Source organism: Microcaecilia unicolor, chromosome 11 (assembly GCF_901765095.1).
Source record: "Microcaecilia unicolor chromosome 11, aMicUni1.1, whole genome shotgun sequence".
Classification (NCBI taxonomy): Eukaryota; Metazoa; Chordata; class Amphibia; order Gymnophiona; family Siphonopidae; genus Microcaecilia; species Microcaecilia unicolor.
The window spans coordinates 205,619,850-205,647,035 of NC_044041.1; the positions used below are offsets into that span (position 1 = coordinate 205,619,850).

Genomic DNA, 27,186 nt, shown 5'->3' on the forward strand with positions numbered 1-27,186 from the left:
CATTTGGATTTTCAGAAGATGTTACTGTGTAGCTTCACGACATTTCCCCTAGTCTCTGTACTTCTTGAGAGTAAATAATCCATTTGCATTTACCTGTTCTATTCTATTTAGGGTTTTATAGACCTTGGCCATCTCTTCTCCAAGCTGACGAGCCCTAACCTAGCCTTTCCTCATACAAGAGGAGATCCATCCCCTTTACCATTTTGGTTACCCTTCTTTGAACCTTTTCTAATTATTCTATATCTTTTCTGAAATTTGGTGACTAGAATTATCAATAGAAATCAAACAAAATAAAACATGGAAAAGAAAATAAGATGATACCTTTTTTATTGGACATAACTTAATACATTTCTTGATTAGCTTTCGAAGGTTGCCCTTCTTCGTCAGATTTAATTGAATGCAATGCTCAAGGTGTGGTCTCACCATGGAGTGACACAGAGGCATTAAGATGTTCTTTGATTTATTCTCTATGTCTTTCCTAATCATTCTTAACATTTCTTTGGTTTTTGGCCACTCCCACACACTAAGGAGAAGATTTTAACATGTCGTCCATGATGACACTTAGATCCTTTTCTTGGGTGGTGACTCCTAACGTGGAACTTAGCATACGTGGCTATAATTGGATTATTCTTCCCAACATGCATCACTTTGCATTGGTAGCATGGAATGTTGCTACTCTTTGAGGTTCTATATGGAATGTTGCTACTCTCTGAGATTCTGTATGGAATGTTGGTACTCTGAGATTCTGTGTGGAATGTTGTTACTCTTTGAGATTCTGTATGGAATGTTGCTACTCTTTGAGATTCTATATGGAATGTTGCTACTCTTTGAGGTTCTATATGGAATGTTGTTACTCTTTGAGGTTCTATATGGAATGTTGTTACTCTTTGAGATTCTGTATGAAATGTTTCTACTCTTTGAGATTCTGTATGGAATGTTGCAACTCTTTGAGGTTCTATATGGAATGTTGCTACTCTTTGAGGTTCTGTATGGAATGTTGCTACTCTTTGAGGTTCTATATGGAATGTTGTTACTCTTTGAGATTCTGTATGGAATGTTGCTACTCTTTGAGGTTCTATATGGAATGTTGTTACTCTTTGAGGTTCTGTATGGAATGTTGTTACTCTTTGAGATTCTGTATGGAATGTTGCTACTCTTTGAAATTCTGCTAGTTACTTGTGACCTGGATTGCCACTGTTGGAAACAGGATTCTGAGCTAGATGGATCATTTTTTCTGACCCAATATGGCTATTCTTATGTTCTTATTAATAGTTTCTACCATTTTGCCCAGCTCTGACATCATGCTCACTGGTCTGTACTTTCCTGGATCACCCCTGGAGCCCTTTTTTAAAAAGTATTTTTTCAAACAATACACAGTTAAGCTGTGGAATTGTCAAGAGAGGATGTGGTGAAGGCAAGTGGCATAACCAGGGTTAAACAAGGTTTGGAAAACCTCCTGGAGGACTGATCCATCACCTCTTCTGAAAATGAGGACCACGCAATGGTTGTCTTCACTGGGGTCTGTCAGGTATTTCCAGTTGACCCAGACTACCCACTACTGCAGAAAGAAGAAAATGCTGGGCTCGGTGGACCTTCGGGTTAACCTAGGTATCTCTGTGTTAATTCCCTCATGGCACTTGTCCAGGTATTTTCATGGGTGCTGGACGCATGGAAATGCACTGACCTTCTCACAATTGTCCAAGCCTGGTGCGCCAGGTCGGCCGCGGTCTCCCTTCTCCCCTTTCACAACATTGGTTTGTGGTCCGCTAGACTGGCTTTGTGCACAGTCCCTGCAAATGTGCTAGAAAAAGAAAAATCAGACTTTGAGACCTCTTCCCCCTCAAGGGGCATCACGGGCAAGAAATGCCACCTACAGACAAACCTTATCCTTACAGTCGTGTGGTTACCGTGTCAGACCACTGGAAAGTACAGAAATGAAGTTAAGAAAGAAAGAAAAAGAGAAAAGGCTTCACATTCGGCATTAACAGCTCAAGCTTACACATCCCAATATTTCTACCTACAAAGCCTATGCATGGAAGGGCATCACCTTATATTCTCTTTTGTTTTTATTTATTCACCTTTATTTCTATATTTCTTAATTAAAACCGTAGGAGGCCCTGTTTACGAAGGTGCACTAGCGTTTTTAGCTCGTGCTAAAAATTTGCACGCGCTAAACACCCATAGGAATATTATGGGCATCTACACAGTTACCATGCACGAATGCTTAGCGTGCACTAAAAACACTAGAACACCTCTAGCGCAGTTTAGTAAACAGGGCCCTGGGTGTTACCTATTGGTAAAATCTTGCTCTAGTCCCAGATTACAGTTGGATGAACTTATACTGGGCCTTCAAAACTAGAACTCGCTAAGTGTCTCGCCTGCTGATGTTGACTCTCTGTAAAGTGTACTGGGAGTCCAGAATCTACCCAGGCAACAAGATCAAACAGTCATGGAGTTCTCCAGAAAAGTGCCAGAGTTCTTACCTGCAAAACTGCAATATGTCCCTCCGCCTCTAGGGGGCCCTGAAACAGAGAAGGGAGAGAAGAAGGCCCAGCGCGTTTAGAGACTTTCAAGCAGGAGGTCTCGTTCAGAGATGCACACAGCCAGGCAGTCTCTCAAGTGCAACACTGGAGTATTAATGGCAGACAGTGCTATGGTGAGAGGTCTCTGTTTGTGGTAAGCAGCACAAAGAGAAAGCTGCAAGCACAGAACTGGGCATATGGCCAGAAAGAGAGCAGAGAACCGGGTTAGACCAGGCCTTCCCTATACCTACCACGTATCCTGGTGCCCCAGGCTGTCCTGGCAAGCCATTGTGTCCTGGAATTCCCTGAATTCAAGAAAAGATCGGGAAGATTGAAATCTTTCTACATATCTGCTGCTACCTGCTGAGTGACCTTTCACATGACCCTGACTTCCGTCTCTCACACCACCTGTCCTCTCCATCTTCCATGCTTTTGATTCACTCTCCCTTCCCTCCATTCATCCATTTTCCCTCCCCCATTCTCCCCAGACTTTCTGCACTTCCTCAACTTTTTCCCTCTATCCATCCCTTCTGTTTCCCCCACCTTTCCTCAATCCATCCTCCCTATCCAACCCCGACCATCAGGCAAAACTAAGTGTTTGCCTAGTACAGCAGTTTCGGGGGGGGGGGGGGGGGAGGATTCATGGAACAGCTCCTGTTAAAGCAAAACAGCACATCCTGAGAGCCACGTAAACTCAAAAGAACTATCAATGAGAACGTTTACCAGCGGGAAGGGTGAACAGTTTGGAAACAGCCCATTTACCTGGGTAAATGACACACACACATTCACACCAAGCTTTAATATTTACAAGCATGATGGGGGGGGGGGGAGGGGAACAATCAGGGGCCTGAAAATTAATTGAGTAGGAAGTAGGGGGAGGTGTCAGGAGACTGAGAGGCATATTTTCAAAGCACTTTGGGAGGCTAAGTTCCATAGGTTTCTATGGAACTTTGGGAGGCTAAGTGCTTTGAAAATGAGCTCGTGAATGTTCATTTCGGGTATCCAATTCCCTTGCACCAGCCCTGTCCAACCCTTCCCCTGTCCTGTTTTTTCAACCCTTCCCGACTTCCATCCTCTCTCCCCAACCACTTCCATCTAGAACCATTTCCCTAACTTTTCTTTACCTCCACCCTCCCTCACCAACCCCTCTTCCTTCATTCTGTCACCAAACTTCCCTCCCTCCATCCTCATTCCCCAGCCCTTTCTTCTGTACATCTTTCCCTTCCACAAACCTTCTGTCCTCTTTTTCCTGCCTTTTCCTGTCTACTTAGCTCTGCCCACACAGGGTTAGAAGCCATTAATGGTGCAGAGCTTTCTGTGTTTTAAGTGAACACGCTGAGTCTCCTTGTCTTGCGTGGAATAAAAAAAATAGCACTGACTGGGTCTGGGGCAGATATTCAGTGACACTTTACCAGAGAGAGGCGCTGGATATCATAGGGTTCAGGAGCAGAGCCGGGAGTTGTCCGGGCACTGCTCGTATTCAATGACAGTGACCGGATAATAATGCAGGTAGGCTGAACTTTCATAAATGACCGTCCTAACCGGCCTGGTCAGCTCTCTGGGTAATGGCACTGAAATATTGGCACTATCTGTGGATAACCTCTCACTTGTCAGCCAGATATCCAGCGCCGGTAGCTGGATTTGGCCCAGTAATTAATATCTGGATGAGGTTATTTATTTATTTATACTGCACGGTTTACATCATAAACAGGGTCGCCGAGAGACTAAGCAGGGCCCGGGGCAGGGCTGTTGCAGCTGCCGCCCTCCCCCTCCCCCCCCCCCGATCACTGCTCCCCCGGATCGTCGCTGCTCCTGCCCCCTCCCTCCAGGATTGCCGCTGCCGCAACTGAGGTACCTTGGGGCTGACGAGGCCCCGCCAGTGGAAGAATCCAACACTGCTCTTCACTCCATGCCTGTCCTGCCCCGAGACTGCTTTTTTCTCTCCTTTTGCATGCTCGGTTTCAAAAATGAGCATGTGCCTGAGGGGGAAAAGCAGCCGCTCGGCACAGTGGTAGAAGTGAGTGAAGAGCAGCGCTGGAGGGGGGGCCCGGTGAATTTTGCCCTCCCTGCCCCCCCCCCAGTGGCCCTGATCATAAAATACAAGTTAGGAAAGGAGGAAGATAGGACCAGAAACAGAGGGGGGTGGGGGGGTGGTAGGTAGCTAAGGTAGGATATCAAAAGTCTGAGTAAAAAGGTTGGTTTTCTATTGGTTTCTGGAGTCCATTGGACTGCAGGACTTGAGGCAACTAGAGGCAAATCCAATTAATTTCTTTGACCGGGCAACCAGAGAGTTGGATCGAGGGAGAACGCTAGATATGGTGTATTATAGCAAAGCCTTTGGATACAGTTCCACATAGACGACTGATAAATTAACTGAGTGCCCTCAATATGGACCCTAAAGTGACTGACTGGGTTAGGAACCGGTTGAGTGGAAGGAGACGGAGGGTAGTGGTAAACGGAGCTCATTCTGAAGAAAAGGATTTTACCTGTGGTGTGCCGCAAGGTTTGGTTCTTGGGTCCAGTTCTCTTTAATATTTTCGTAAGCGATATTGCTGAAGGGCTGTCTGCTAAGGTTTGCCTCTTTGCGGATGATACCAAAATCTGCAATAGGGTAGACGACTCTAATGGCGTGGATAACACGAAGAATGGTCTGGAATTTGGCAGCTTAGATTTAATACTAAAAAATGTAGGGTTATGCATTTGGGCTGAAAAAACCCAAAGGAATGGTAAAGTATAGGGGGTGAAGAACTTTTGAGCACAAAAGAGGAGCAGCACTTGGATGTGATCGTACGCGACGATCTCAAGGTGGCCAAACAGGTAAAAAAGTGACAGTGAAAGCTAGGATACTTCGGAGCATGGGGACAGGAATGGCCAGTAGGAAAAAGGAGGCGATGCTGCCCCTGTATAAGACTGGTGAGACCTCATCTAGAATATTGTGTACAATTCTGGAGACCGACACCTTCAAAAAGATACAGGATGGAGTCAATCCAGAGGGCGGCTACTAAATACGTATTCTTTGGAAAGGAAGGTGGGAGAGGGAAGATATGATAAAGACATTTAAATGTCTCTATGGAGGAGTGGCCTAGTGGTTAGAGTGGTGGACTTTGGTCCTGGGGAACTGGGTTCAATTCCCACTGCAGGCACAGGCAGCTCCTTGTGACTCTGGGCAAGTCACTTAACCCTCCATTGCCCCGGGTACAAATAAGTACCTAAGCCGCATTGAGCCTGCCATGAGTGGGAAAGTGCGGGGTATAAATAAAAAAATGCACAGGAGGCGACTGTGTTTCAACTGAAAGGAAGCTCTGAAACGAGGGGGCATAAGATGAAGGTGAAAGGGAACAGACTCAGAAGTAACCCCAGGAAATAATTTTTCACAGAAAGGGTGGTAAATTCGTGGAACGCTCTCCCGGTGGGTGGAGACAAAAGCAGTCTCTGAATTCAAGAGAACTTGGGACAAGTACATAGGATCTCTAAGGGAGTGATAGGGAGAGTGGATTGCATCGATGGGCAGACTGCATAGGCCATATGGTCTTTATCTGCCTATATTTTTTCCAGTATTCTGTTTTTATCTTTAAATCAGCCCATGGTGGCCGGTGTTTAAGAAACCCCGATTATGTGGGCTGAATATTCACCAGTTTATTCTTAATTCATAATAAACATGGCAATCCTATAGCAACCTTACCAAATAACTGGTTTGCACAATCTCTCTTTGCAAAAGGAAATCGGGTCAAAAGATTAGTTAAATAGAAGATTCCAGGCCTGATTTTGTAAAGCTTTTGTCTCGCGTCTCTGAAGAAAAAGCTTCACTGCCATAGAACATTCTATGGAAATAATAGGAAAGAGTGTCAAGCGATAAAGAACAAGAGAACGGTATAATATTTCTTTTCACATGGGAGCGGAAATGTTTTCCATGCTCTGTGCAGAGATTCTGGGCCTGATATTGAGCCCACAGCAGTCAGTTTCTCTTACAGCACTGACCACCAGGGTAGAAAAAGATTAGGATATCGTCATTAATTATCCAGAGGCTGCTGGAAGCGTCAGCGAATATTCAGACCGGAACCCGGATAAATTTAGAACAGTGCCAACTCCGGCCCTGGACCACCCTGGTGCTAAATGGACGGTGCCATGGTGGTCAGCTCAGATTTTCACTGGCGTTATCCCGGTACCACTGAAAAGCCACGTACAGCCCAGTCAGTGGAAAGTGTCTCCTCCTAGTTATCTCCTTTTGTATATCAGCCTCTACTTCCACATATAGACTTAGAGATCTCAGTATGTATTGCTTGGAAAAGAAAGGCTCCCAATCCCTGGTGGTCTAGTGGGGAACAGGAAATGATCATTCGCTCTTGTTCATCGTGGCTGCCGCTTCAAAATGGATACCACGACCTCTAGTGGCAACCTTGCACCACTACTGTAGTACCACGAAGCTGCCAGTAGAGGATGCAGCATCCATTCTGAAGAAGCAGCCACAACAGGCAGGAACGAGGGGGCATCTGCTAGACCATCAGGGATCAGGCAGGTAGGTCCAGGGGAATGCTGAAAGCAGGAGGGGTGGGGGGGGAGTGGATTACAGAGACGCCAAGTTACCCAGTTCCAGGCTGGAGATTTTGGGGCAGTTCTGGATTTCTCAGCACCCGATCTTGGTGCAATATGGGACTGCAGCACTGATTTCAATGGGCAGGATCAGGCAGTACAAATCCCAAAGTACTCTGGGATGTAAATTCAAAAGCAGGAGTGTCCCAAAATCTCCAGCCTTGAACTGGGTAACTTGGTATATCTGGGATTGATGCTGTAAAGGTAGGGGGGGAAGGAGGGAGGATTCTTCATGTTCTGAGGGGAGGAAGGGGGATCAGAATCTTTGGGGGTCGGGGACCTGGACCTGGCCAGATACCCTTATATTCAGCCATAACCCACATAAGAGTCTTATGCAGGCCCCAGCTGAATATCGGCCATGACGAGACCTGGCGACTAGCACATACCTAATTAGCCCTGGATATTCAATGCCAAGGCCCAAACTGGACCCAGTATTGAATGTACGGGGTTAATCCTGCTTGTGACGGTCAGTGTTTAAGAAAATGTTGACCACCACAGGCTGACTATTGACCAGTACGTATACAGAGTGGCCCATTTCTGGACGTTTGCTTTGTGTAAGTAAATAATCCATCATTATCTCATTCTCTTACGGGCCACCCTTACAGAGATTATCCACAGCCTCATAAGCAATTGTCATGTAACTCTGACCAGTCAGTTTTTCATTGGACCCTTTGTGAAGAAAATGTAAATGGGAAACACACAGATGATCCCTGTAACTATCGCAGGAGAACTTTTCTCCACCCCTGGTCAGTCCAGCTACTTACCTGGTGGCCAGGTGACCCAGGTGGGCCTGGAGGTCCTGGGGGACCTGGTGGACCCTACAATAAAACAGATTGATTCTGTTGTAAGCAGGATATTCTGATGGGGTTAAACTCTTCCAACTGCAAAAAGAAAAGTCCTGAAGGACAAGAATGACAGCAAGAAGTGAAAAATGTGGTAAAAAGAAACCACAGCAGAGAACCGAGGAAAGAAAGCCAAATCAGACAAACCTGTGGCCCCATCTGCCATGAATTTTCATTCCCCATTCCTGGTGCACCCTGAAGAACCAAGAGAAAGCGCCCAAGGTTGCAAATTCAGTTTCTGAAGAACTCAGACCAACTGACACCTTAACCCAGACCAAAGCATCCCATCTCAAGGAAACGCCAACTGGAAGCCAAGCCTCAACCAATCACATGACCCAACAGCCAATCCTCAAGCAATCATCATGACCCAGCAGCCAAGCTTCAACCAATCAACATGACCCAGCAACCAAGCTTCAACCAATCACATGACCCAACAGCCAAGCCTTAAGTGATCACCATGACCCAGCAGCCAATCCTCAATCAATCACCATGACCCAGCAGCCAATCCTCAATCAATCATCATGACCCAGCAGCCAAGCCTTAAGCGATCACCATGACCCAGCAGCCAATCCTCAAGCAATCATCATGACCCAGCAGCCAATCCTCAATCAATCACCATGACCCAGCAGCCAATCCTCAATCAATCACCATGACCCAGCAGCCAATCCTCAATCAATCACCATGACCCAGCAGCCAATCCTCAAGCAATCATCATGACCCAGCAACCAAGCTTCAACCAATCATCATGACCCAGCAACCAAGCTTCAACCAATCATCATGACCCAGCAACCAAGCTTCAACCAATCAACATGACCCAGCAGCCAATCCTCAAGCAATCATCATGACCCAGCAGCCAATCCTCAATCAATCACCATGACCCAGCAGCCAATCCTCAATCAATCACCATGACCCAGCAGCCAATCCTCAATCAATCACCATGACCCAGCAGCCAATCCTCAAGCAATCATCATGACCCAGCAACCAAGCTTCAACCAATCATCATGACCCAGCAGCCAAGCCTTAAGCGATCACCATGACCCAGCAACCAAGCTTCAACCAATCAACATGACCCAGCAGCCAATCCTCAAGCAATCATCATGACCCAGCAACCAAGCTTCAACCAATCAACATGACCCAGCAGCCAATCCTCAAGCAATCATCATGACCCAGCAACCAAGCTTCAACCAATCATCATGACCCAGCAACCAAGCTTCAACCAATCATCATGACCCAGCAGCCAAGCCTTAAGCGATCACCATGACCCAGCAACCAAGCTTCAACCAATCATCATGACCCAGCAGCCAATCCTCAATCAATCATCATGACCCAGCAACCAAGCTTCAACCAATCATCATGACCCAGCAGCCAAGCCTTAAGCGATCACCATGACCCAGCAACCAAGCTTCAACCAATCAACATGACCCAGCAACCAAGCTTCAACCAATCATCATGACCCAGCAGCCAATCCTCAAGCAATCATCATGACCCAGCAACCAAGCTTCAACCAATCATCATGACCCAGCAACCAAGCTTCAACCAATCATCATGACCCAGCAACCAAGCTTCAACCAATCATCATGACCCAGCAGCCAATCCTCAAGCAATCATCATGACCCAGCAACCAAGCTTCAACCAATCATCATGACCCAGCAGCCAAGCCTTAAGCGATCACCATGACCCAGCAACCAAGCTTCAACCAATCAACATGACCCAGCAGCCAATCCTCAAGCAATCATCATGACCCAGCAACCAAGCTTCAACCAATCAACATGACCCAGCAGCCAATCCTCAAGCAATCATCATGACCCAGCAACCAAGCTTCAACCAATCATCATGACCCAGCAACCAAGCTTCAACCAATCATCATGACCCAGCAGCCAAGCCTTAAGCGATCACCATGACCCAGCAGCCAATCCTCAAGCAATCATCATGACCCAGCAACCAAGCTTCAACCAATCATCATGACCCAGCAACCAAGCTTCAACCAATCATCATGACCCAGCAACCAAGCTTCAACCAATCATCATGACCCAGCAGCCAATCCTCAAGCAATCATCATGACCCAGCAACCAAGCTTCAACCAATCATCATGACCCAGCAGCCAATCCTCAAGCAATCATCATGACCCAGCAACCAAGCTTCAACCAATCAACATGACCCAGCAGCCAATCCTCAAGCAATCATCATGACCCAGCAACCAAGCTTCAACCAATCAACATGACCCAGCAGCCAATCCTCAAGCAATCATCATGACCCAGCAACCAAGCTTCAACCAATCATCATGACCCAGCAACCAAGCTTCAACCAATCATCATGACCCAGCAGCCAAGCCTTAAGCGATCACCATGACCCAGCAGCCAATCCTCAAGCAATCATCATGACCCAGCAACCAAGCTTCAACCAATCATCATGACCCAGCAACCAAGCTTCAACCAATCATCATGACCCAGCAACCAAGCTTCAACCAATCATCATGACCCAGCAGCCAATCCTCAAGCAATCATCATGACCCAGCAGCCAATCCTCAACCAATCATCATGACCCAGCAACCAAGCTTCAACCAATCATCATGACCCAGCAACCAAGCTTCAACCAATCATCATGACCCAGCAGCCAATCCTCAATCAATCATCATGACCCAGCAACCAAGCTTCAACCAATCATCATGACCCAGCAGCCAAGCTTCAACCAATCATCATGACCCAGCAGCCAAGCCTTGTCCAATTACCATGGCCCATCCTCAATCACAACCAAAGATGGGCTGGGAGCTGAGAGATAAAGGCTACTTACAGGCATTCCAGAGAAATATGTGTCCGGACGAACGCCTGGCTGGCAGGAGCATTCACCAGGTTCTCCCTGCAACCAAGGAGAAGTGCGTCAGCATGGCTGTGAATTTTAGAATGTGGCGTATTTACAAAGGCAGAATTGAAAAGACTTGCACACTGTTTTTAGGTAGCCATGGGCAGAATGAATTCTTGATCCTTCAGTTGTGAATAAACAGCCTCAGCCTGATATGGTCAAAGACATTGTGTAGCTTGGATGATGCCACGTGTCCTTCATGAAGTATAACATCAGAACAGCTGCATAGCTGGAGAAAGGGTCAGTTACTTGTGATGGATGAAGAACACACATTTTATCTTACCCAGTCTCACTTCTTCCAAGCCTGGGGTGGGGGTGGGGGCACTGAAGTAACCATGCCATGGTACGTCATGGTGGCATCAGCCTGGAGACCTACTTACCATCATCAGACTGCAAAGAGATTGCCTTCCATTCCCACAGCCTCCTCCCTGTCTGTTTAAGCAGCAGGACATGGTGGGGGCTGCTGCTGCAGGTTCCTGTGGCTTACCAAAGGGGATGAGTCTTGATATACCGCCTTTCTGTAGTTTTTGCAAGTACATTCAAAGCGGTTTACATATATTCAGGTACTTATTTTGTACCAGGGGCAATGGAGGGTTAAGTGACTTGCCCAGAGTCATAAGGAGCTGCAGTGGGAATCGAACTCTGTTCCCCAGGATCAAAGTCTACTGCACTAACCACTAGACTACTCCCTCCAAAGACCAGGCACTGCTCCTAACGCCCACCCCTGCCAGCAGTATGATGACAACAGCCCAGCAAGGGTTTGCCCTGAGGGGAGCAGGGGAGAAAGGTCCTGCAACCTGTAAGGAAACTGCTTGCCACTCAACAGCAAAGGAAAATGAAGCAAGATGAGCCTCCCAGTGAAATTTTGCATAAGGTACAATAAGAACAGCCATAGCTCTTGAGTGTCTGCCAGTGGCATAGCTAAGGGGTGGGCCAGGTGGGCCCAGGCCCACCCACTTTTGGTTCAGGCCCACCCAGAAGCAGCACACCTATGATGTGGCTGGCAGGGATCCCCAAGCCCCACCAGCCGAAAACTCCCAACAACTGTCCCTCCTGCATATCTTGTAAATAGCAGATATTCACCTGCAGCGAGCAGCGACTGATACATACTGTTTGCACCGGCCCCACAGCCTTCCCTCTGATATATTCCCGCATATGCAGAAACAGGAAGTTGCATCAGAAGGAAGGCTGTGAGGCCTGTATTAGTTGCTGCTCACTGCTGGTGAAAATCTGCTACTTAAAAGGTATGCGGAAAGGGGGAGGGGGGGAAGGAGAGAGTAGTGGATGCTTGGAATGCCCTCCCGCGGGAGGTGGTGGAAATGAAAATGGTAACGGAATTCAAACATGCGTGGGATAAACATATCCTGTTCAGAAGGAATGGATCCTAAGGAGCTTAGCCGAGATTGGGTGGCAGAGCCGGTGGCAGGAGGCGGAGATGGTGCTGGGCAGACTTATACAGTCTGTGCCAGAGCCGGTGGTGGGAGGCGGGACTGGTGGTTTGGAGGTGGGGATAGTGCTGGGCAGACTTATAAGGTCTGTGCCAGAACCGGTGGTGGGAGGCGGGGCAGACTTATACGGTCTGTGCCCTGAAAAGGACAGGTAGAAATCAAGGTAAGGTATACACAAAAAGTAGCACATATGAGTTTATCTTGTTGGGCAGACTGGATGGACCATGCAGGTCTTTTTCTGCCGTCATCTACTATGTTACTATATGTGTTTGAGAGACCATATGGCATGCAGGCGAGAGAGTGAGAGACCAAATCACTTGTGAGACAAGGTGGAGTTCTTCTGCCCCCCCCCCCCCCCATCTTGGGCCCAGGCCCACACAAATTTGGGTGTCTGGCTACGCCCCTGGTGTCAGCTCGTCCTCCTTCTGTGATGCTTCACAACCTGACTGCACCCCGGACTGGGCTTTATTCTCTCTCTCAGGTATGTAGGACCCACCCCCAATTTTGATCTCTCTCTCTCTGCCTGACCCTCACTGGAAGCTTCTCAGAGGACTGAGAGTAGCAGAAAATTGATGGGTGTCAGACAGAGTTTACAATCACAAATAAAGAAAAACATGTTACCTTCACTCCCCTTTCTCCTTTCTCACCCTGCAGGAGACAAGGAAAAGCAGATGAGAATGGGAATTCCACAGCCCAGGGCTAGAAGGCTTTGGATTTTCTCAAACATCATTCCTCCTATTTAAGAATCAGCAACAGCAGAAAAGCTGTTTTGAAAAAGTTTGGCTGTTTCATAGCAAAATGGCCAAAATTACACATTTAAACTCGGAATGTGGTCTTGAAGCGATGTATACATCCGACCAAGTGGTAACGGAGTAATCAGCAGGTCTAGCAGTGTCCATTTAAAGCTGGAAAATTTTCCGCAGTGGTACTTACAAGGATGGCACTGCTGAAAATACCTATCACTTTAAATGGATTTGGTACCCATTTAAATTTAGATGGCGTTCCTTACTGCTCAATATTGACTTCCAAAGAATGACAGACATCTTCTGCTTGAAATGAGTGAAGATGAGGTTGGGCTGTGACCGGCTTTGCATGCTGGCACCCTCCCTCTCTAGAGTACTGTAGGGCAGGGCAGAATGATGCAGTGAAGTGCTTGGATTAGCTACATACCAGCAAGCCTGGAGCACCAGGGAACCCCATCTGTCCATCATGACCCTTTGAAAAAATCCAGCAACAGAGACATTAGAAGATAAAATCCCAGAACACAGAAAGCATGCAACATCCTATGCTTACTAATCCAGTTTCTCTGTGCAGTGGTAACATATACCAAGCTAGCATAACCTGAAAGTCACAGAACAGACTAAAGCAGATGTTCCACAGATGTTGTCTCTCTCAGAGCAGCTGAAGATAACACATGGGCTTTTATAGCACATCTCTCTTTATTCAGATTAAAAAGACTGGGGCGACAGAAAGCGGAAAGGGGGTGAGGGAAGGACAGGGGTAAAAAATGGGGGATTAGATCTAATTGTTAGAGGAAGATAAGACACATAAGACTAGATTCTGTACATTTGGGCACTGAAAAAATATGAGGATGGGTGCGATTCTATAAACGGCGCTGTGCGTGTTTATACAATAGCCTGTAGCGCCGGGATCCACGCCCAGCTCAAACCTGGTGTAAATCCTTGGGCGTAAATTAGACGCGGATACCCCAGACTCTATAATACGGTGCGCATGTTTAGTGAATGTTCCGAACCATCCCTGCTCCTCTCATGGCCATGCCCCTTTTCAGTTGTGCGCTAAAAGATTTTCACGCACATCTTTATAAATAGTGCTTAGCAAGGTGCACACGTCAATCCAAATTGTTGTGAATTAATGCTGATAATTGTTTGTTATTTGCACTAATTGGCTCATGCCCAGATTTTCACATGCCCCTGGCAGTACTTTCAGTGCCATATATAGAATTTAGGGGAAAATGAAAAACATTAAACAGTGATAGTGACTGGAATCTCATATTCTATAAAAAGTTTAATAAAGACAAGCTTTTCCATAAAAAGAGAGCTTGGTTTTCGATTTTACCACCGGCCGGCTGCAGAAAGAGCAGGCAGAAATGTGCAGGACTGCTTTATACACACACCTCGATTGGGTTACTGGAATGTTCTATTTCTTGGTATTAAGTGTCAATACCAGAAAAAAAAACTGCAAATCATACAGACTACAGCTCTAGACTAATATACATAGATTGTATAGCCATACTAGTGTTTCAACTCATCTAAACAAACTGCACTGGCTTCCCATAGCAGAAAGACTCAGGTTCAAAGCTGCTTGTTTAGTTCTTCAAATCTTACAGGGCTTCACCTCTGAACTGCTAAGACTGCTTCGCTACATCTGGTCCAGTCTAACAGACCGAAAAAACAACTGATGTTAGTGTCACTGTTTCAAAAGACAATTTGAAATCAGAAGATTTTCAGCTCTCTATTCCCTGTACTTGGAGTCAAAATATGGAACTCTCTACCTATTCCCATCAGAACAGAAAACAGCCACCTCAACTTCAGGAAGAGGCTAAAAACCTTTCTCTTCCCAAAGACTGTTCTTCATAACAATCCATCATGGATTCTACTTCCTAGTATCATCCACTTTCCTTTTCTTTCCTTTAATGTTTTTAGTCTACCTCACACTAACATTATCTGCTTTTGTCTCACCTAGAATGTAAACCGCACTGAACCCTGGAATGGGGATATTAGTGCTATACAATAATTAATTTGATTTGATTAGAATAGAATAATTTTCAAAGAGAATGTGCACCAGGAGTTTCCTCTGGAAAATCAGCTGAAGCCCATATGTGCTGAAGTGTAAAGCTGCCTCCCCCCCCCCCCCCCCCACCATCTTATACGCTACCGTGATTGTCATCTGACCTATAGACTGTACTTCAGCATCCCTCCCAGGCTCTCAGGTACCTGCAGCTGCCTAATTATTTCACTCTCCAGGAGCAGACAGGCCGGCCACAGCTATTAAATTGTAATAAGCTACTTAATTTCCATTAGCAGGGATCAAGTGGAAGGGCAGAGAGATAGAAAGTAACTGCAGCAGCTCCGTATCTCGTCCTACCAAGGACTGGAGCCACGCAAGGTCCGGATCGTTCTTAGAAATGAAACACTAAAGCACACAGAGCATAGGTTAAAGACTCAGTTAATTCACTCTGCTTAGCCAAAGTGAATTACATTTACAGAAAGACCTGCAGCTGCCAAGTTATTAAAAAGGAGTTTCAGATGCCCAGAGACTCCAGTGTTACGAGGTGTGAGACAGCTGAAGGGCAGAGTGAATTAGCAGAGCTTAGCCTAAGGGGGTTTGGGGTACTGGATGTACCGGGGTCTGTGTAATGCCTCAGACTTTCACAGGTTAGATCTCCCCACCTACTAAACACTAGCAAAGAATAAAAAAAAAAAAATTCAACAACTCACTGGCGGCCCTACGATGCTGGCACCAGGGAGCCCTGGAAGGCCTGGAGCACCTTTTGGTCCAGAAGAACCCTGCAAGAAACAAAACACATTGTCTAAAGTCTGGCGGGTACTGGCACTGCCCAGCCATCTTCCAGCCCATCTGGGTCAGCCACTTTAGCACTTCAGAAGCCTCTTGAAGAAAGCTGAGCCACTCAGCCCAGTGGCAATGGAGTCTAGAGCTGCACTCATGTGTTGGTCCATTGCACTCAATCTGATGCAACCACAAGGCTGTAAAGCCAGCACCACATTATAATGGAGCTCAGAATCTGTGCGGGAAGGCCCCGGAACAGACATTTCTCTGAGAAAGAAAAGAACCCTTTGCGGAATGACAATCATGCTGTTTAAATTTCAGAGCACCTCACTCTGTCTCATTAAGGGCCACCTCCTTGCTAAAGTTTCACCGTGACACACCATCTGTTACAGTGGTTGTGGCGACAGGCAGATTGTTTAATGATGCGGGAAACACCCATCTGTAATCGGGAAATTATAAACCTTATTATGTATTTCTGGGAGAGACTGCACTGAGAAAACCCCTGGGAAGCACCTGCTCCCTGCACCAGTATCAGAAATAAGGTCTCCGTTAGGACCAAAGAGAAGAGACCCTGCCACAAATGCAAAGAGATGGGGGGGGGGGTCTTACCTTCTCTCCTTTGACACCCAACAAGCCAGGGGGCCCCGGATGTCCCTCGGCTCCCTAAAGAAAAAGAACAGAATGTAAGTTTATCTTGTTGGGCAGACTGGATGGGCCGCACAGGTCTTTATCTGCCGTCATCTACTATGTTACTACAGGAAACAGAAAAATAAGTGCAGGGTCATGCATTTGGGCTGCAAAACCCGAGGGAGCAGTACAGTATGGGGCAGGAGTCCTCAAATCCAGTCCTCGAGGTCCACAACCCAGCCTGGTTTTCAGGATTTCCACAATGAATATGAATGAGATCTATTTGGAAATCCTGAAAACCAGGCTGGGTTGTGGACCTCGAGGACTGGATTTGAGGACTCCCTGGTATAGGGGGTGAAGTAAAATTAGAAAGTCATGGGATAGGAGACAGTGTCGATTGTGCATTAAGAACTGGTTAAAGAGAGAAAACAGAGAGTAGGATTAAATGAGCAATGATTTCAATGAAGAAGGGTAGATAGTGAGGTTTCCCAGGGGTCTGTGCTGGGACTGCTGTTTTTTCAATGTATTTACAAGTGATCTAGAGGTGGGAGGTGATTAAATTTGCCAATGACACAAAGTTTTTCAAAGTTGTTACATCACAAGAGGATTGTGAAAAATTGCAAGAGAACCTTATTTATGAGATGGGGAGACTGGGCATCCAAATAGAAACATGGGACAACTTCCCTATGAGGAAAGGCTAAAGAATCTAGAGCTTTCCAGCTTGGAGAAGAGACAGCTGAAGGGAGATATGATAGAAGTCCATGAAATACTGAGTGGAGTGGAACGGGTAAACATGAATCGCTTATTTACTCTTTCCAAAAATACAATGAAGTAGTAAATTTAAAACAAATCAAAAAAATTATTTCTTCAAGCAACATGTAATTAAACTTTAGAATTCATTGCCAGAGAAATGTGCTAAAAGCACTTAGTTTAGCAGGGTTTAAAAAAGGTTTGGACCATTTTCTAAAAGAAAAGTCCATAAACCAATATTTAGATGGATTTGATTTGGGAAAACCCATTGCTTATTTTTAGGATAAGCAGCATAAAAACAGTACTCTTTTGAGATCTTGCCAGGTATTGGAACTTGTCCAAACATTTTTTAAACCCAGATAAACTAACTGCTGTTACCACATCCTCTGGCAACAGGTTCCAAAGCCTAACTATTCGTTGGTCTGTCCCAGTGTGGCAATACTTATGTACTTCTGTACTTAAATTGCGGGAACGTCCCTCCCTTTCTGGATCCACATATAATATTCATGCACAGATCCAGGCATATAAATATATGTGTGTACTTTTTAAATAATAAATGATTGTTAGCTCGCAATTATCAACGCTAATTGGCTTGTTATTCAATTCAATTACGTGTGTCCAAATCTGTGCAATTTAAAGTTCCATTTATAGAATTAGGGGGGAAATGTCTTCCTTTTATACGAAGCTTCCTTCAAAGAAACAGACCCCAGCATCGCTTTAGCTCTCCAAAACACATCTGAAGGCAGCAGCATCATCCTTATGAAAAACCCAACCCCCCTCCCCTCAAGAATATACTCACAGCAGCACCGGGAGATCCCTTCTCGCCCCGCTCTCCCTGCAGACAGGAGACACAGAATCAGGATTCATGGTGAGACGGAGTTAAACAGGATACTTAGTTTGTACAAGAGTTTGTGGGGCTCGTTGAGAACCTATCGGACCACAAATCTCCCATTCCACATCAGCCAGGTCAGGATAGGAGCAACAGGAATAGCCCCCAGAAACAAGGCTGCCGAGAAGGGGGGGCAGGGGGTAAAATTCCCTAGGGCCAGGCCTCCAAGGGGGGCCGGGCACCCACCCAGTGCTAGCATGGCTCTCCTGCTCCTGTGTGCCATAGAGCAGAGTTATCACGTTAACTCTGCTCTGTCGGCCACAGGTACTTCTTCCTGCTGCGTCCTGCCTTCTGCGTAAAGTACTTCCTGTTTGGACGCAGCAGGAAGAAGGGACCTGTGCAGCAGAGCGGAGCTAGTAGGAGAGAAGACAAGAAAGTAGGGCTCAGGGGAAGGGGGCAGTGCATGGGCCGGGGGGGGGGGTGGTGTTTGCCCTGGGCCTGGTTTTGTCTCTCGGCGGCCCTGCACAGACACCCAGTAGTCACCCAGCAGTTTTACCCCTAAAAGGGAGAGCTGACCCCGGACAGTGGGTAATAATGACCAGAGCAGGAATGGTTAAATGCACAGACTCACCAGGGGCCCCTCTATCCCCACACCTGGAACACCTGGCTCCCCCTACAAGAACACAGAAAACGTGACTGTTAATGTTTGCAGTAACAGTGCAAAATATTTAAATCCTAACGACGGGGTAGAGCCGCTACTCACTTGTGCCCCCTTCAGCCCAGGGGGGCCCTGAACTCCTGGAAGTCCAGGCTGACCCTAAAATACAGGAAACCAGGGTGAGTGTGGGCAGGATGTATTGTACACGACAGTATCACGCTGGTGGAAGGAAAACTCACATGTTTGCCAGGATGGCCGATACCCATGGGACCCTGGTCGCCCTTGGCCCCAGGCTTTCCTGGAATCCCAATCACATTTGAAGAACCATCCTGGATGGTGGGGCAAGTATCACAGCCATCACCCTGCCAAGAGACACAGAAATAACAGCATAAGGGAGCAAAATGCCATCAAAAACAAATCCCAGCTAAGAACAGAGGCAGCGAGAGAGGCTGCTAAGCAGGAAGCAGGTGATCTTTCTGTGCTGGCTCATAAGAGTTTTGATGGTGATGTGAAGGACCCTGTCATATTCTCATAAGCCTGACTTCTACATTCCACCACTGTCCTCAGCGAGGAGGCCTCTGAGGCCGATATTCAAAGCCTCTCCTGCTTGCTTAGATCACCTGTCGCCACCCAACTGCGGATATTCAGCGACAGTAAAGCGGGGAGTTCTGCTAAATATCACATCTGACCAGCCTCCCCCAAAAGTGGGCTGGTCTTGGGCAGGCCAAGGGGTGGCACTGGGGAGGAGCCAAGGCTTATGCGGGAATATTCAGCCGAGGCCTGCATAAGTTAAGCGGGTGAAGTTAGGAAAGCTCAAAAGCCGGGACCTCCATAAAAAAAAAATGTTTTCTTTCCCTCTCCCGCAGCCCCTGACAAAATCCCCCCGGGGCACCCTTCCCCAACACCCCCGTGCCCGGCAGCAGCCCCATCCCACCTCACCACCTCCTAGTCAGGATTAGACCTTTCGCTGGGGCCTACCTGACCTCCCTGGTGGTCCAGCAGGGTGTCGGGGGCAGGAGCGAATTCCCCTCGCTCCTGGTCCTAACAGCAGCTTATTGAAAATATCTGTCGTGACCTCTCGAAGCAGCCATTTTCAGGAACTGAACATAGGGGGATAATTTAGCTGGTTACAAAGCGCCACCAGCTGAATATTGGGGGGGGGGGGGGGGGGGGGGGGGGGGGAAGGGGAGTCTGTCTTTAGCACTGAATAAAATGACCCTACGTTCTCACAGTGCTTTACAGTCCCCCGAGACGGAATGAGACCTATGCAAAGAGCTCTGTCAATGAGAGTCAAGCTGTCCATGAAAGTCGTGTACTCACGTACCTTTTCCCCTTTGGGTCCGCTCAGGCCTCTGATGCCAGGTTCCCCGGGAAGGCCTGGTATTCCTGTGGTTCCAGGGGTGCCAGGATCGCCTGTAGTACCAGCATCACCCTAAGGAACAAATGAATGAAACAGAGTCTTCAAACCATTCCCAGCAATCTTCCTGGTGAAATGTCCTCAGATCACTCAGAGGATTAAAAAACACTAATGTCTCAGGCCCCCCCTCCCCCCTCATGTCAGGAATAATTGCATAAAGCGTTTTTTTTTTTTTTGCATGTTAAAAGCTAGTATACATATGAACATTAATATGTTCAGTTTAATGACCCCCCCCCCCCCCCCCACATACACACATAGAAGTAAACACAATGACAAGAACGCATGCGGCGGATTCAAGGCCTGGGTCCTGAGTGCAGCGTAGGCAGCTTTGTGATGAACCTGAATTGCTTATACAATACACCAATTACCAGTGATTTGTACAGGATTTGGGTTGGTATTTTACAAGGACACGTGGAGGGGCATAATCGAACGGGGCGCCCAAGTTTTCCTGAGGGCGTCCTCGCAGGAAGTCCCCACGAAGGGGCGGGGTAACCCGTATTATTGAAACAAGATGGGCGTCCATCTTTCGTTTCGATAATACAGTCGGGGACGCCCAAATCTCAACATTTAGGTGGACCTTAGGCCTTTACTTAGCCTCCCAACCCAGGTGGCCTATTTAAAACTACCCTCCTTACGCCAGACAGTCCTCACTGGTGAGGACTTGCCCCCTACAGGGTAACTTCTCTCAATACAGGAACTCCGGGTGCATCCCCTGACCTCTCTAGTAGCAAAACCAGTCCACAGCCTCTCGGTGAGCCGAATACCAGTCAGTACACTGGAACCAGGTCTTACCTTCTGACCTTTCACTCCAGGATCTCCGGCTCTGCCCTGAGAGAAAGGAAGGAGGAAGAAAGCAGTTAAACAGAGCAACCTGTTCTCAGCTATAGACCATTGATCTCGCTGGCCATCATAGGTCATTGCCCATGTGCTTCCCGGAGCTGCTCCCATTCTCTCTACCTTAGACATGGGTTTGGAAAAGCTGCTTCAATCTGTCCCTCTCATCACCCCATCCTGCAGCTAAAGGTTTTCCTACATGTGAGCAGAGAAAGGACCTGCCTTGAGGCTGGTCTCTGTATTCCTCAGGTCTCAGCATTTCTTTGTCCCTGTCCTAATGTAATCAAATGGGGGTTTTTTTCTGCTTTCATTCTCTGTTTCTTTCTGTCTCCTGGTCCTGGCATTCATTTATTCCTTCCCTGTCTCTCCCCTGCATCTATCTGTGCCCCCACATCTCACAGCACGGACAGCTGTACTGTAGTGATGAACGTCACTCACTGTTTTGCCAGGAAATCCTATCCCGGGGTCTCCAGGTTCACCCTTGTCCCCTGGAGGGCCAGGTGCAGCTATGAATGTCTCTGTTTCGCCAGCTTTGTCTGGTAATGTGGGACAGCCTCCTCCACACGAATCCCCCTGTACACAAAAAAGACAGTCACTTGATTACAGGAGACACAAACTAAGCAACACATTTTCAAACCTGTCTAAGAGGGAGGTAGGTTTAGAGGTGGGGTCTGTGATTAATCAAGTGCTGCAGTTGGGAGGATAAGAGATTATGGGAGCTGCAGGAGAGGAGGGTCTTTATTTGGCTGAGTCCCTTTTCAGTTGTAGCTCAAGGTGAATTACATGTAGGGCATTTCCTTGACACTGAGGCAAAGGAGGGTTCAGTGACTTGCCCATGGTCACAAGGAGAAGCAGTGGGATTTGAACTGGGCTTTGATGGTTGTTTGCTTGATGTTCTACTCTACTCTTTAAATAACAGCTTCAGGGCTAAGAGTATTTTCACCACAACTTCAGGGAAAACTGTAGTTATGATTAACCAGTTAGCCAGGCATCAGACCAAAAACTGACCCCAAAGTGTCTAGGCTAAGAAAAGCTGAGAGGCAGTCAGACTGGGGAGAGAACTGTAGAAGGAAGAGACGAGGGGTGGGGGGGCTGATCGGTATTTGTATATTTTATTGGCATTAATAATGCCTTTGAATCAGATTCAAATTGGCTCTTTCCTGGCATAGCTGAATATGTTCTGAGGACCGATGCTGTCTCATTTTTTTTTTTTAATTTGGAACTGTTTAATGAGAGGCGACTAATGAATTCCTCAGGAAACCTGCTACAGCCAATGAGTTGAGTCCCAAAGCATCTGTCCAGAGCCAACATCAGGAGCTGGCTGGCACTCAGTGGACCGAATGTCAGCAATTGTGAAAGGAAGGCTCACAGGACACCCCTGGACCCTGGTCACTGACTTGCTGTCCTCACAGCAGCGTCCAAGGATGACACTCTTGTTCATCGAGTTGGGCAGTAGTGACATGACTCTCCGAAGAACATACATTGATGGCTAAAAGCACCACAGATCCCTTCCCGACTCTTCCAGGTGCCTCAGCTTCCAGGGCCACAGTCCCTAGTCACCTGTCTGGAAGATACACCAACAGCTGCCCCTAACAGTCAGCAAAACAGAGCTTCCTGTGGGTTAGGTTGGGTCTTTGGCTTGGCCAACCAAAACCTCTTCTGAAATTAATCTCCGTTTTAATTCACTGACTCCCTGATATTAAGCCCATAGTGGTCGGCTCGGCTTGAACACTGGCTGCCACGGGCACAGAAATCCAGGTATTCAGTGGCAGGTACCGGACAGTAGCCGCCACTGAATATCCGGATAAACAGGGAGGTGCCGACACTCTCTCGATAGCAGCAATGTCCTAACTTACCTAGACAGTTACCCAGGTAATGCACTGAACGTCATCGCTAACACGATCATTTTAGCTTTACCTAAGCTCCACCCACAGACGCTGACACTATCCTGCTAAACATTCAGCAGCTCTGACCTGCGTAAATGCCTTTGAATTATTCTCTATCTTTTTTAGTTTGTGCCTGGAACCTTATCCTCCCCCTGCACTGTTTCATCCCTTGGAGAAGGACTCGACCTGCTGGGATCCTTCAATATCAATATCAATTTATTGTTATTATACCACCGTATTCCCTGAAATTACAACAGTAACTCAGAATACGTTTTACATGGAGTTACACACATTTTACATAAGGCATTTCATCAGTACCGACCGGAACACAAGTGGATCGCAAATTCACATTAGCCATTAATTGTTGACAAGGAAGGTTTTCACACTTACTTTCTCTCCTTTAGGCCCAGGAAATCCAATAATGCCCTGCAGAGTGAGAAACAGCATAAACATGAGACATGCAGTGCCCTTTCTGCTGCTCACCTGTCTGCCCCTTCTCAACAGCGGGACCTGGGGGGTCGTGGTTCATCTTTAGCAACAAAGACCTGTTCAAGGAGAAGCTGGGTGTACAGACTGGCACTTCCTATGCCCGGCCTGCTCAGAAGAAGGCACATACAGGGTGAAGTGAAGCTGACCATGAGGAGAACACAAGCATGATACAGACCAGACCTGCACCCTGGTGGTGGAAGGGGGAGGGGCACATACATGTAATATATTCTGTTTCTGAAAAATCTTAAAACCTATCTGTTCAATGAATATTTCATTTTTTGAGTTGCTTGTATTATTGTTTCATCATGAAAAAGATATTATTGATTTATTTACTTTAGATTTGGCAGTACAGATATTTTGCTTGTGTTTCTGTACACTGCTTTGAACCTTTATGGGGATTTGTTGGTAAATAAATGTCAGATTCGATTCGATTCGATATACCTCTGAACCGTGCCCTGGGGGCTGGAACATGTAGGTATGATACAGACCTGACCTGGATGCCAAAATGGTGTCCTGCACCAATCTTGAGAATAATCGTTATGTGGTGGTGAGTGAGTGTCAGTTTATTGTAAATTTATTCAGGACGATATATCCCAAATTTTATTGTAATTAGTCAAGCTTTGACAGAGTTATGCAGAAAACAAGCTTTGTATAGTTTGTTTTATTTTGAAATACAGTGTTCGCGTTTGTAAAATGCGTTCTGTCGTGTTTTCATCTGCTGCTCTGTCCTATCAGATGTTGGATTTCTGCTGTTTTTGATTCTTTCAGATTGTAAACCTTTTTGACTAAAAAAGCGATATAGCAGAGTCACCCCTACTGTCTGCCCTCAAGCCCATCTCTCTGGGTAAAGCACAACGTGATTGAAATGCTGAGAAACCTTCCCACAGGACAGATTGTGAGAAGTGAAATCCACGAACCCACGTATTAAACCACAAAGGAATGTGAAAGACAGAGAGAGAGTCCAAAATAAAGGAAATTGTACAGTAAAATGGGAGGAGCCGTGAAACAGTGGTAGGTGTCATGTATTCTTAACAAAAAGGTTTTATTCTGGAGTGCCTCATCAGGCATGATCCTGAGAGCCCATTATCTGTCCTGAGAGAGGGTGCTAAGCCCAGCCCTGCCCCCCATTACTTACAGAAGTGCCTGTAGGTCCGGTCTCACCCACACTGCCCTGCAGAACAGAGAGCAGAAAGATATTGTGAGATGTCAGGACATGTGACCAAAGCATATGAGTCCCAAGAATGGTGTCTGGTCATGGTGAGAGGGTCACTTTGCAGAAGAAGACTATACCAAGGCCCATAGTGAGTTTGACCAAATGACCCCTTGTCTCATGTCATAGTTGTGATCACCAGCCTTGTGACTTGCGGTAACCTGCTGGGGCCACTAGGAAGAAATAAGAGCTCAGTGTCCTTCAACATGCTGAGGACAACAGATGGGGTTTAGGGTCCCCTAACATTCTGAGGACAGCACAGACGGAGGGAGCTCAGGATCCCCCAACATAACTTATGGTCTCTGCTAAGTTGGCTAAGTCCCATCCCAATACATTCCCACCCTCCGGAGCTGCTGGTTCAGAAAATTAGTGATATGCAACATTTTCCCATTGCTTTCTGTTTCCTGAAGAAAATCTGGGAAATAATTCTTTTCTTGTTTTCATAGAGGATGGAATGGTGGCCACACTGCAGCATAAGACTCCCCCCCCCCCCTCTCCCCATCAGGAAATATTGATTTAAGAGGGCGATGGGCATTACAGAAAGAGTTAATTAACTTTAGTACATGTCAGGCTTCTACTGATAAGCTCCATCTCTCTGTAACCCCAATCTAGAAAAAGAAATTTAAAAAAATCAATCCTGAGCAGAAAGGCCAGGAAAAGACACCAGGGCTTCTGCATCTGACACTCGCCTTCTCCCCCTTGGGTCCTGTCTCTCCAGGAAGTCCAGCTCTGCCCTGTAAAATCATTAAAATGCACCAGTTACACACAAACATCCATTGGGATGGAGATCGATAGAGACAAAGCAGCGAACAGAGGAGCTGAAATATCCCCAAAGCAAAATCACAGCAAACTACAGGCAGCAAATCGGAAATATTCAGGCAATAGTGGTCAGTGATTGCTTAAATGCTGTCACCAGCTGAATTAGACCCGGCTACCTAGTGCCGGCTCCCTCTGGAATATCCGGGCAGTCGTCAGCCTGCCGGGAGTTACCTGGATTAACCGATATTCAGCCTTTTTGCTGTGCTAAGTTACCTGGATCGTTATCCGGATACCACTGCTGAATATTGGTGGTGTCTGGGTAACAACCAGCTCCGCCCTGACTCCACATCCAAACCACCCCATCACTGACCAGATAAGTGCCACAGCAGCCGGACAGGATATTCTCTGGCATTATCTGGTTAGGTGCTGTTGAAGGTCATGTGGGGAGAGCTCTGGTTAACTGGAAGGTGTCTCTCCTACCTAGTTAACTAGTGCTGAAATTGGACTCCTAAGGATTTATGTAGATGTTTCTGAGGAGAAGAGGGAGTACCAGGGGACTGGAGGGCTCAGGGGATGGACACAGGGGTACAGAGCCTGTCACCTCTAGGATTGGAGAACAGGGGATGGACACAGGGATACTGAGCCTGTCACCTCTAGGATTGGAGGACAGGGGATGGACACAGGGGTACAGAGCCTGTTACCTCTAGGACTGGAGGGCTCAGGGGATGGACACAGGGACACACAGTCTGTTACCTCTAGGACTGGAGAGCTCAGGGGATGGACACAGGGGTACAGAGCCTGTTACCTCTAGGACTGGAGGGCTCAGGGGATGGACACAGGGACACACAGTCTGTTACCTCTAGGACTGGAGGGCTCAGGGGATGGACACAGGGGTACAGAGCCTGTTACCTCTAGGACTGGAGGGCTCAGGGGATGGACACAGGGGTACAGAGCCTGTTACCTCTAGGACTGGAGGGCTCAGGGGATGGACACAGGGGTACAGAGCCTGTCACCTCTAGGATTGGAGAACAGGGGATGGACACAGGGATACTGAGCCTGTCACCTCTAGGATTGGAGGACAGGGGATGGACACAGGGGTACAGAGCCTGTTACCTCTAGGACTGGAGGGCTCAGGGGATGGACACAGGAGTACAGAGCCTGTTACCTCTAGGACTGGAGGGCTCAAGGGATGGACACAGGGACACACAGTCTGTTACCTCTTGGACTGGAGAGCTCAGGGGATGGACACAGGGGTACAGAGCCTGTTACCTCTAGGACTGGAGGGCTCAGGGGATGGACACAGGGACACACAGTCTGTTACCTCTAGGACTGGAGGGCTCAGGGGATGGACACAGGGACACAAAGTCTGTTACCTCTAGGACTGGAGAGCTCAGGGGATGGACACAGGGGTACAGAGCCTGTTACCTCTAGGACTGGAGGGCTCAGGGGATGGACACAGGGACACACAGTCTGTTACCTCTAGGACTGGAGGGCTCAGGGGATGGACACAGGGACACAAAGTCTGTTACCTCTAGGACTGGAGAGCTCAGGGGATGGACACAGGGGTACAGAGCCTGTTACCTCTAGGACTGGAGGGCTCAGGGGATGGACACAGAGGTACAGAGCCTGTTACCTCTAGGACTGGAGGGCTCAGGGGATGGACACAGGGACACACAGTCTGTTACCTCTAGGACTGGAGGGCTCAGGGGATGGACACAGGGACACACAGTCTGTTACCTCTAGGACTGGAGAGCTCAGGGGATGGACACAGGGGTACAGAGCCTGTTACCTCTAGGACTGGAGGGCTCAGGGGATGGACACAGGGACACACAGTCTGTTACCTCTAGGACTGAAGGGCTCAGGGGATGGACACGGAGCCTGTTACATCTAGGAAAGGAATGCCTTAGGATCTGGAATCTGCTTTATATAACTCCCTTA

At 47.3% G+C, this 27,186-nt stretch overlaps 1 protein-coding gene across 4 annotated transcripts in view; it reads right to left on the reverse strand.

The window, feature by feature from the left end:
- Positions 1-27,186, reverse strand: part of LOC115479512 (collagen alpha-1(XVI) chain-like) — a 125,880-nt gene that overhangs the window by 30,177 nt on the left and 68,517 nt on the right. For 3 of the 4 annotated variants that reach the window (XM_030217460.1, XM_030217458.1, XM_030217457.1), the window contains exons 26-45: positions 25,179-25,223; positions 24,415-24,450; positions 23,181-23,216; positions 21,343-21,477; positions 20,863-20,898; positions 19,978-20,085; positions 18,893-19,015; positions 18,759-18,812; positions 18,627-18,668; positions 17,966-18,001; positions 16,399-16,452; positions 15,720-15,788; positions 13,432-13,476; positions 12,883-12,909; positions 10,745-10,810; positions 8,102-8,149; positions 7,877-7,930; positions 2,774-2,827; positions 2,484-2,522; positions 1,685-1,801 (exon numbers count right to left, since the gene is read on the reverse strand). In XM_030217460.1, the coding sequence (XP_030073320.1) occupies positions 1,685-1,801; positions 2,484-2,522; positions 2,774-2,827; positions 7,877-7,930; positions 8,102-8,149; positions 10,745-10,810; positions 12,883-12,909; positions 13,432-13,476; positions 15,720-15,788; positions 16,399-16,452; positions 17,966-18,001; positions 18,627-18,668; positions 18,759-18,812; positions 18,893-19,015; positions 19,978-20,085; positions 20,863-20,898; positions 21,343-21,477; positions 23,181-23,216; positions 24,415-24,450; positions 25,179-25,223 (1,224 nt within the window). The remainder of the gene's footprint in view (positions 1-1,684; positions 1,802-2,483; positions 2,523-2,773; positions 2,828-7,876; positions 7,931-8,101; positions 8,150-10,744; positions 10,811-12,882; positions 12,910-13,431; positions 13,477-15,719; positions 15,789-16,398; positions 16,453-17,965; positions 18,002-18,626; positions 18,669-18,758; positions 18,813-18,892; positions 19,016-19,977; positions 20,086-20,862; positions 20,899-21,342; positions 21,478-23,180; positions 23,217-24,414; positions 24,451-25,178; positions 25,224-27,186) is intronic. The other variant, XM_030217459.1, reaches the window with a different exon arrangement.